Genomic DNA, 11,907 nt, shown 5'->3' on the forward strand with positions numbered 1-11,907 from the left:
AAATTCAAAAATACGAAAGACAAAGAAGGCAACGCGGAAAGAAGAACACAAAATATACCAAAATCGCAGCTTTTTTCATCTAAAACCAAGCAGCGGAAGGAAAGTGAAAAACCTCGCGACAAACGCAGAGCTGATAGCCAAATGTTGCGGTTGGACGAAGAAATCAAGGGTAATAAGCGACGGCAGGCAAAAAAACCGGTTATGTCTAATTATGCGACTTCTGTGAAGCCCCACCATTTCGTTCCTTAGGAGTTCAAGTAATACCAAGAACTAACAGACAGATTAGAAATGGAGAGGAAGTTGTGGTCGTCGTCGTTGCCGTCCACGCTTCCTTCGCTCCTTCCCTTTGCTTATCTGCGATCACCTACCGTGTGCTTACCGGCGATCTCGGTTAATATTGATTTTTTCTGAGTCATACCGATTAGTAAACCCGTGGGTTTTTAGCAAGATTAAACACTTATAAAATAATAATTTTTTTTAAATATATTTGTTGATGCTTGGAACACGAATTTCAAGGCATATTCAAATTGTGAACTTCCAAAATTTAATTTGTGATCATCCAAACACCAGCAAACTTATAGTCAAAATGAACGTCTTGAAGAAAGGAACCCAACGACATCAAAATCAATCAAATTTGAGCTCAAATGGATCCAAATCAAAGGATCAAAACACATTTGGAAGGTTCAAAGCATAAATTGGATGATCAAATAATATGCAAATATAGCATGCTTATAGGCAAATCGAGCGGCACGACGAGATGAATTCAACGAGCCCAAGAACGCTTCATTCTAACATCATTATGATATTTAAATGTTTGATGATCAAGGGGATCAATATAGGTCTTCTGATGGAGCACTCCGAATTTGTCCTAGATCGTCTCCATATTTATGAGATATGTCACTCCCAAAAATTTATAAATAAAACCCCTCTTCTTGCAGGAAAGAGAGACAGAGACCCTTCGGCTATAGATTGCAAAGAGCTATAAGGCTTCCATGATCAAAGAGCTCCACCCAAGCACCATGGCAAACAATCTTCTGTCGGCCAATCGAACCACCGCTTGGCCATTGATAACCTCTTGATCGTCGATCTTCATCGGACTTCTACCCAACCATCATCGAACCACTGCCTCGCAGCTGCTCACTACCCGGCTGCCGACCACCGCTCGACCATCATTGAACCATCGCCCGACCACCAACCTATCGTTAAACTACCGCCCGACTGCAGATCTTCACAAGACTTTCGCCCGACCATCGTCAGACCCCCACCCATCCGCCGATCTCTGCAGAACCTCCACCCAACCATCGTCGAATGACCACCTATCCGTCGATCACTGTCGAACCCCCTCCCAACCACTAATTGCCATCGAATCTCCACTCGGCTGCCATCAACACACAACTCTGGCCACAATCGCCCGCTAACTACGCTCCATCCAACCTCTTGTCGCCCACCGACTACAGTTCCTCTGACCTTCGTCGCCCGCCGACTACAGTCCCTCCGACCACAGTCGCTTATCAACTACTATCCACTCTAACCACCGTTGCAAGCCGACTACTATCCCTCAGACCATCATCGCCCGCCGACTATGGTCCCTTTAAACCCTAGCCCACTAACTATGATCCACTCCGACCACATTCGTCCGTCGACTACGATCCCTCTGACCATCGTCGCCCGTCGACTATGATCCCTCCGACCACAGTCGCCCACCAACTACGATCCCACCGACCATCATCACTAGTAGACTACGATCCCTCTGACCTTCGTCTCCCAATGACTACGGTCCCTCCGACCACCCCACTACAGTCCAACTGACCAACAAACAAGCAAACACTCTATTGAGTAAAACTCTCATATCAATAGATTCTTCCAACTTCCACCATGAAATGTGCTTTATATGCTACATCATCTCAATGTCTTTCCTCCAAGAAAGGACCTCATTTGTAATTAACAATAAACACTACTTAAGTCATTTTAACTGGAGCAGGCCCCGAAAGTTTTTCTATTTTCAGGATTTTCCACGTAAAAATGTGATGTCTTTTATGACTCTTGTACCCCTTTCTACTATTTATCTGTGTTGTGGATATTCATACAAAATTTGGACTATAAATTCTATATCTCTCTACCGCCACGAATGTTCCAAGACGCAACATTTGTAAAACACAAGTTTTCATGATTATTTTTGCAAAATTATAATTGATTTGATGATTTTAAATGTTCTAAGGATATTAGTCGGAGTTCACAAAAATAAGACAAAATCAACTATATATGTGCATATTTTCATCTCCACTATCCAATCTAGTTTGGATGTCTCAGATTAAATAAATGATGATTTTGCAAAATAAATCTAACTTTTAACAGATTTAAGGCATATTTAGGATGGCTACAACTTTTTATAAAGATGAATGTAAAGTTACTGTGAGAATTTTTTTTTTTTAAGTTGCTATAAAAGTTAATTTCTAGCACATAAATTCTTAAAAACATCTAGAAAGCAATAACAAAACAGAAATATGATTGCAGCTTGAAAAGAAAAATAATAAAAAGAGTTATATCAAGCAGAATCTTTAATTATATTAATAGTCTTTAATAATAACACAACAATGAAAATGAAATATCAATTAATGAAAAGAAAATGAAAGGAGCTAATGCAAAATAATAACTAAGGTTGTGAAAATCGGACAAGGCAACCAACCGAAAAGAAGGAGAAGTTCACGATTCAATGGTTTGACCGTAGTTTAATCGAGGTTGAACCGAATGACGTAATAAAAATTAATTTTATTTAAATTTAATATAAGGTTGAACAGGATGATATAATAAATATTAATTTTATTTAAATTAACATAATTAATATAATAATTATAAAAATAGTTATTTATTTAGTATCTAAAACTTTCTATTTACTCGACTACTATCATACCTAAGAAAAACCTGTCAAATTTGGTAAACTATGGCTTCTTCCAAGTAAATGGGCTGCAAAAAGAACCTCCAAAGGCTGGGGAAGGCAGCTACTCTTGAGAATTTTACTTCAAAACATCATCTTCAACCCTTGAGGCATTTTCACAAACACCTGTAGTGCATGTATTTGCTGCTCTGTGATTGAAAGTGGCTGGAATGGGATGATTTACACACTTGCAGGCTGCAGCTATTGAAAAGCTTGTAATTAGCCTCAGCATCCCCACACGGGACGCGATTATTCTCATCGCACTCGAATGCAGAATCATACTCCTCCATATTCTCATTCTCATCGCACTCGGCATCAGACGCTGATATTTCTTCGGCAAAGTTGTTTGAGATGAGATCCTTGCAGTTCTGATCACAATCCATTCGAATGAAATACATAAATAGACAAAATCCGATTTTGCCGGTTCGCCTGTTGAGTGGTTCGATTGCCAGTTCCATGAGATATTTTCAGTTTTAAGCGAGGCAGATTATATTTAAAGCCGGCCGGTTGAACTGATCAATCGAGTCCCATTTTTAAAACATTGATAATAACTAGCTAAAAAGATAATAAGAGTCTAAACCAAGAACCATATTTAAAACATAAATATTGAATTAAGAATGTAATTAATGGTGGGAGATTTGCTCTTACAGTAATAAAGCATTAAGAAACCTAATATAATCTATTATAAGAAAATTTATGACAAATGAGTTTGATATGCACATTCAATAGATAATTATTTTTTATTAAAGCACTAAACATAAAACACGATGTATGTAATTTGACTATTAAAAGATGCATGATTTATCGGCATAATGATTCACATATATAATTAGGTTATACAAGTATTATATGAATTGGATAATTAAAAGTGTCTATGGGTCTTCAAAAGGATACTGAACGTAGGGGTTAAAATGCAAAATGTATGATCGTACTATTCCGTAAGACAAAATGATCATAAACGTTTACACTCTAGTAAGTCAATGGAAGAACAGATAAAGTTTTATATATATATATTAATTTTCACCTACATATTTTGATGGTTAATAATATTCATCTAATTTGGAAGAATTGTTATGTTATCCTTTAACAAAGAATATCATAGCCATTTAACTTTATTTATCATAAAGAAATAACAAAAACAATTCTAGAATTCAAAACATCTATATGTACATTTGTGTTCATTTCCAAAAAAATCATATGCAATACTTAAGATTTATACAATCATATCACAATTATTCTGTCATAAGTACAAAAAAATAGCTAAAATAAGAAGAACTTGAATTTGAAGGAATCTTGATTAATCTCATACTCCTACTCCCTTACCGTGATATGACATTATTTAAGCACGTGTAATGAGCTAAGAAACCCACCAATTCACCAAACTTACAACTGAACTCAACATAAGATAAAGGAGCAATATGCATGTGAGCAGTCTAATCATAACAGTAATAATTTATGATCACAAATATGTGCAAAAATAGTAAAACTCACATACATTAACAATAGAATATGTAAACTGTAAAATAGTACGATACAAAAGCTAGTAAATCAGTATGGGTATCAAATCACTAAAGCAGTCGTCGTATCAATATTATCAATCAGTAAAAATTTTGTATAAAATAAAGCGGTGAAACCGAAGCATCGATAAAAACTATCGAAATCATATAAATAAAGAAGTGTACACAAAATATCCAAATATTATATATCAATATTAAATTAATATCTTATATGCTCATTATGACACTACTTTGTATCAATATAATGAATCAATAATATCATATATTATTGGTATCTATATCCGTAGTATGAGTAATAAAATAATACAATAATAGTAAGTCTGTGCAGAAATAATAAATATGTACAATAAAAGGAATAGTGATTCAATAACATGTATTCAAATAATTCTAGTCATCATGATATTTTTTAGTAGTTAGTAGTCGATAACTATTAACTCAGTAAATAGAGTCGTCACTCTTTACTCATCGGCATAGTAATAACTCCTTTGAACTCTCAATCAGTATCACGAGAATTAGTAGAGGATAACACCAAACTATAGTATTAAAAAAAACCCGTCGGGTCATCATTTTATACAAGTCAATCAATCTCCAACTAACATGTCAATCAATCTTTACTTATCTTTCACACACATATTATTATCATTATACTATAACAATAATAATTGTTAGTTGTTACTCAATCACATATCAATATTTATTTTCAATACATTGCAGTAAATAAAGCTTAATTATGCTTAATTCAAAAAGTGCCAAAATATTCTAATGATCAACAATAGAAAATACTACTGAGTAAAAATTCATAATTTAGAAATTAATCAAATTATAAGGGATTATATATAATAATATTCTAAAGAACTATTTTTAATTTTCAACAAAAAAATCAGAGTAGGAAAAAATTGCTATTTTTTTAAATCACCTGGCAAAAAATCTTAAACAAATACTTAAAACATTCATTATCTCAATCTCTATAACATATAAAAAGTTATGAAAATTTTAGCAATATAAAATTATCCTCATTTTTTTAACAAAAATATAAATTAATAAAATTGGTTTGTAAAATGGACATCTGATGGTCCCAAAATCTTCATTTGTACCGTCAAGTGTTAATTTTTTAAGAATTTTTACCAATGCCCAAAAATAATTAAAAAAAATGTGTAAATCAAATACTATAATATTAATTCTATAGTGAAGACATTTTGTAATTTGAACTTATATTGACTCCAAAAAAACATTTTGGTATAGTTAAAATATGGGTTATAGCAATTTATTTAATGTTGGTTTTGGTTTCTCATGGGTGCAAGTCCCCTTGATTAATTACGAACCCAACGACAGCAAGTTCAACCCAATCCAAGCGCAAGTGAGTCCGGATCAAGGACCCAAAGCGCTGTTGAAATGTTCAAACAGCAATTTGAGTTACTAAACGATCTCCGATTTTAACTAACTTATACTCGAACCGAGCGGCTCGACGAGACGAATCCAACGAGCCCAAGATCACCAAATTCTGACATCATTAAGTCATCTAAATGTCCAACAAACGGTGCACGATCGAATGGTTCAACATCGGTCGTCCATTCAAACCACTCCCTATTCGCCCACGATCTCACACCTATTTACGAGCTATGTCACTCCAGAAAAACTATAAATAGAACCCTCATTCTACACAAAAGGGGGGAGGTGAAGAGAGAGAAGAAGAAGGAAAAGGGGAAAGGGAGAGCCATCTCCTCCTCGACCACCGCCGTCTTCGCTCTTGTCGCTGCCTAAACACGCCGGAACTCTGCCGGATCTTTGGGAAACTTCGAGAATTCGCAGAACTTCACCAACCTTATTACAAGAGTTCCATAACTTTGTAAAAAGTGGATTGTAAGTTGATCGTCTTGACTTGTAAAGACGGATCAACCTTTGTAATTTGCAGAAACTCTAGTGGAACTTTACATCTGGGCGAGGCCCCGTGGTTTTTTCCCTATTCTGGGTTTTCCACGTAAAAACTCCTGGTGTTTCTATCTCTTTTCTGTTTGTGTGTGCTGAATATTCGTACAACGCTCGGACGCAAATTTCCAAACTCTACCGCCGCGTATATTCTAGCCCGCAACAATAGTTTTAGTATGTAATGGAATATCTAAGCTCTCCTAATATAAATGAAGATAGACTCAATTAGGTTATTCAACATATAATGATTATATAATCACTAGATCGATCAAAATTGAATAAATTAGAAGAGTATTCATCTCATACCATGCATGCATGAGAAAAAGATGGAAGCGACGTCATCAATGTGATGTGGATATGTAGGATTTATAGCCTCCAAAGAATGGAGAGCATACCCAATAGTAAGGCATAAAATGATATACTTATACCACTAGTCTTTGACCATAGTTTTATAAAGGAAGTACAGTACACTCGATACTAATACCCACGACCTAGCTAATAGAAGACACCGTGAGGGGACTTATAACTTAAATCCCACTATGAATCTAAGCGGCCCTGACCTAGATTTACCATCCTGCTCGAAAAGGGGTACTGGCTAAACTCCACATAACATCTCAAATCCGTGAAGTCTTATCATATGCAAATGCAAGAGTGGTGGGAGTAGGGCTGCAAATGAACCAAACGTTCGATGAGCTACTAGTTGTTCGGTTCGATTAAAGCTCGTTTGTGATCGTTTAATTAACTAAACAAACAAACTTGAACAATATTTTTTCAATTAAAACTCGTTTGTGATCGTTTAACTAACTAAACAAACAAACTTGAACAACATTTTTAAATACTAGATCCTTAAATAAACAAGCTTGAACACTAATGTGTTTGGTTCATTTATGTTCACGAACAACATCATTTGAAGCTCGACATTAAGCTCGATTCATGTTCGATTCAGAGCTCGTGAATAAACTCGATAAAAATTCGATTAATATTTAATTATAAATTTAATAAATATACCCAATATAAATATTTTAAATTTTTTATAACATAATTAATTTGTTCATGAACAAGAGACATTTTACATTTATTGTTTGTTTGATAGTTAGAAAAAATTTGTTAAATATGTTCGCGAACAAACTCAATAAACATTAAACGAACGAACATGAACTGAACATGAACCGAACATGAACACTCATTAATTTAAATGAACCAAACATGAACACAAACAATAAAGCTCGAACAAGCATGAACCAAACTTGAACAAGCTGATATTAAATGAACACGAACATGAACACTCACATACTCGGCTCGGCTCGATTCGTTTGCAGCCCTAGGTGGGAGCACATAAGTGAATTGGGCTTCAAGCTTGACCATGAATGGTACTATGTTATACAAAAGTGAACTATCCCTCTATGTAATAAGAGATAATATATATGATTTAACTCAGGCAATGCATGCATGGGTACGGCTAATCATAGCTAGCTATTAGTTATTATGAAGTGACCTGAACTTGAAATATTAATTAAATTTTAAATAGTGACCTAAGAAGTATCATCCATTTAATTTTAGAAAATTAGTTGATTTTAAGCCCTATATTTATTTTATCTTGCTTAAGGAAAATTTTAACTTTGTAAAAAATTTAACATCATAAGAGCCTAATGGGGACTCCATTAGAGTCATCCCAAGCAAAACAAAATAAGAAATCTAGAAAAAAGCATACATTTCTAATGCATAATAATAGTAAACACACCTATCATTCATCAATAAATAATAGTTGATGGCCATAAATATAACTCGATTCTGTAATACACCCAAACAAAATAAAAAAATAAGGTAGTTGAGCTCTACCATAATTATAACTCAGCCAAAATTTATACAACACTGAAATGATGTGTAGGGTATTGATTGATCTTTATACATTTGGCCTCCCACCTAGCATCTCTTGAGCACCATCGCTCAATGTCCTCTCAACCATTATCATCTAATTATCATTGTTTAAATACGAGCTCTTAACTACCATTTTTTGGCTACATTCCTCCACAAACATTTTCATAGCTTGTAAGGTTGATGCATGTCACCAACACATATCATCACTATTAAGGTCGATGTATGTTATTGACATCATCTTTGATTCTCAATGTCAACAAAAAATCATACCATACCTCTCTCTAGTCTCTGAAAAAACATAGAACATACAACAAACAATGTAAAAAAAAACTCATATCTCAAAGCTCTTGCAACTTCCACCATGAAATTTATCTTTTATTGTTCATGTCTACTATATTGAATCAACATCTTCCACAATTATAGGGATGAACATCACTTGTAATAGACAACATATTCATAGTGAAATCATTTCAACTATGTAAAGCCCTACATTTTTTTTCTTTTTCTGAGTTATTCTTGTAAAACCTTTAATCTGTTACAACTTTCTTTTAAATATATGTGCTTAATCTTTGTAAAAATATTAAGATGTGAAGCACTCTCTATTACCATGAATATTATAGCTCACAACAAAGTTAATAGACATCATTTGTAATGAAGTAAATCTTAAAAAAAAAAATGTAAGAAAACTTCTTTTGAGACGATTTTTTTACTACTTCTTGAAACAATTAAAAAGCCATCTCAAACAAAGTTTAATCGGCAACAAAATTTTAAAAGCCACTTTAGTCATAAATGGAAAAAGCATTCTCAAGAAATAATACATGTCAAAATATACCTTCTGGTAAATATCACTGATACGTTATTGATATTTGATAGAATGCCGAAGACCACAACAGAACAGAACGCAAAAGATAATAGAAAAGAAAAACAATTTACTATCATCATATTAAAAGAAAAGCTAAGCAGAAGCTTAAGCTTTACTCTTTACATAGAGAACAAACAAAAGTCGGTGGCATTAAATGCCATCACCACTCATTCTCCGGTAGCTCTGCAGTCTCCATCCCAACACAACCGTCGGTAGCTGGTATGTCATTTTCCCCTCAATCAGAATATCTATACTTATTAAATTTAATTAAAATAAATCTTCAAATTATTAAATTTATTTTTGGATGAGTATATACTCATTTCAAAACAAATTTAATGAGTTTAAACTTTATTTAATTAAATTTAAATAGAAATATTCTGGCTCAAATTTTCCCCAAGGATGCTCTGCTTTGCCTCTTTCCTCTTTATTCTTCTTGTTTTATTAATGGTAATCTTCCTACTTTGTTCTACGTTACTTTCCCATTTATTATCGTAGTCCATTGAAAAATAACACAAATTAAAATCTGAAGGAAGGCAAATTATTACGTCCGGACATCAATTCAGATGCGTCACGTTATCAAAATGCACCGGATTCTAATATATTTGAATGATGTGAACGCATCTGAATTGAATGTCAGGACTTTCGGTGATCAGACGTAATAATTCGCCCTTAAGGAGAGATCACATGATCGAGCAGGACGATGGCTCTTCCTCGCAGATGAATTTGCAAGTTCTGCAACCATCATAGCATGGCGCGGCATAAGTTGGCACCACCGGCGGCGCCGGCGGAGGCTCTGCAGCAGGCTTGCATGTGCACCAGCCATGGCATCCGCATACTGGAAAAGGCCAAACAGTAGGATAAGGGTAGGGGTACGGGTACGGGTATGGGTACGGGTACGGGTATGGACCTGTAGGGGTTTTATCTGGTGGAGGTTGTGGAGGCGGTTTATCGGGTGGTTTATCGGGTGGAGGCGGTTTATCGGGTGGTTTATCGGGTGGTTTATCGGGTGGAGGCGGAGGAGGTGGAGGAGGTTTGATCTGAATATCCTTGATGACTTTGCAGGCTTTGCAACAGAGTTTCTTGGAAAGCTTCTTGGGATCGAAAGGGCCGGAGACAAGCACGATGCCCTCTTTTTCATTGTACACCACAGATTGAATGTTTTCTCGGTCTCAAAGAAATCAATTAATAATTCGTCAATTTATGAAAAAAATATATATAGCTGATGATAGGGTTTCTTTTAGAGATAATTAGAAAATGATTGTTGTTGATAGGAAGTAGGAGCTGCTTACCTTGGAGTTTGCAGAGTACCGTCCTAATTTTCTTGGAGCAGATTGTGCATTCAAGATCTACTTTGAGAATTAAAGTTGAGATCTGCTACAACAAGATACAATGTGTAAAGAATTTTTCTCACAATAATAAGAGAAATTGCGTCCATGCGCGCGCGAGAGATAGAGAGTTTTTTTTCTCGGAGAAGGAGAAGAAAATATATGGAGGAGTTTGATAGCTTAATCGATCCAAGGGATGGAAATTCAAACCATTGTGTGTTAAGAAGAAAGTCATTACAGTTAATAAAAACTATTATGCGGATTAAAGCAATTCTATGTTAAATTCTAAGAAATCGGGTCGAATTTATGAGGCAAACAGGAAGATAATAAAAAAGTGAGATCTTTTTCATGATAGACTAACAAATTTGAAGAAGGATCTGAATAACAGTGGAGAGGGAAATGTTCACCTTCTCTGCCATTCTTCGGAGCCAGTTATCCCCAATGTAGAGAGAGAGAGAGAGAGAGAGAGAGAGAGAGAGGAGGGGTTAGCTTGTAGCTAGTGATAAGTGCGAATGGAAAACACCAATCCTTTTAAAGAGCGACACGCATCACCTCCAAAAGCTGGCCGTCGAAAATCTTGATTACTGGGGGTGTACAAAGGTTAATTTAGTTGGTATATTTTGATATTCTTGTAAAAAATTAATCAGAATATGATTCGGAATTAATTTTTCCTCAAAATTAGAGCAAAGTTTTATAAAATGGCAGTGAGGTCTGTAGCATTTTATGACATATGATATTAGCCATTAAAAGAGAAGCATAAAAATAAGTATTATAGAGATGAGGATATTGATGTGGATGAGTGGTTTTATATAAAGAGACATAATGCTAAATGAGTATTGTTGCGTCCTGGAGTATTCGCGGCGGTAGAGAATTATAAAGTTTAACGTCTTAGAATTGTACGAAGATCCAGCACACAATCAGATAAGTGAGAGAGGGTGTAACATTTATAAGAGACACCAGAGTTTTTACGTGGAAACCCTTGAAAAGGGGGAAAAACCATGGGGCCTGGCCCATTTTGAATGAATCCACCAGTATTTGCAGTCGATTACAAATGAGTCCCTTCCTAGGGAGAAGACCTTGGCATGATGTTACAAATGTACGTCATATAGAGCGCATTACATGGTGGGAGTTACAATAATCAACATAGACATGTTTGTTTGGTTGGAAGGGCCATTGTCGGCACGAGATAGAGGTCAGAAAGACCGTAGTCAAGAGGAGACCAGGGTCAGAAAGACTGTTGTCTGTTGGTGGAGGTCAGAAGAACCATAGTAGGCGACGGAGGTCAGAATGACCGTAGTCGGCAGGAGATCGGCGTCTGAAAGACCGTTGTATGGTGATGGAGGTCGTAGTGATCACCATAGTAGGCGACGGAGGTCAGGAGGACCATAGTCGGTAGGAGACTGGGGTCAGAAAGACCGTTGTCTTGTGATGGAGGTTGGAGTGACTGTAATAGGCGATGGAGGT

At 35.5% G+C, this 11,907-nt stretch overlaps 1 protein-coding gene across 1 annotated transcript; it reads right to left on the reverse strand.

Moving 5' to 3' along the window:
* Positions 1 to 9,798: 9,798 nt before the first annotated feature.
* On the reverse strand, positions 9,799 to 10,862 carry LOC110108206 (protein PYRICULARIA ORYZAE RESISTANCE 21-like). Its single transcript, XM_028700688.1, has 3 exons — positions 10,851 to 10,862; positions 10,408 to 10,492; positions 9,799 to 10,286 (listed from the first exon to the last, which is right to left on the reverse strand). The coding sequence occupies exons 1-3, from the start codon at positions 10,860 to 10,862 to the stop codon at positions 9,799 to 9,801; spliced, it is 585 nt and encodes a 194-aa protein (XP_028556521.1).
* Positions 10,863 to 11,907: the final 1,045 nt, after the last annotated feature.

This window comes from Dendrobium catenatum, unplaced genomic scaffold (genome assembly GCF_001605985.2).
Source record: "Dendrobium catenatum unplaced genomic scaffold, ASM160598v2 fragScaff_scaffold_1574, whole genome shotgun sequence".
In the NCBI taxonomy this organism is placed as follows: Eukaryota; Viridiplantae; Streptophyta; class Magnoliopsida; order Asparagales; family Orchidaceae; genus Dendrobium; species Dendrobium catenatum.

Bases quoted from the DNA above. Each gene is read 5' to 3' on its own strand.
- LOC110108206 (XM_028700688.1), bottom strand. The intron at 10,287-10,407 runs GTAAGCAGCTCC...GATTTCTTTGAG, and splicing joins GGTACTCTGCAAACTCCAAG to ACCGAGAAAACATTCAATCT.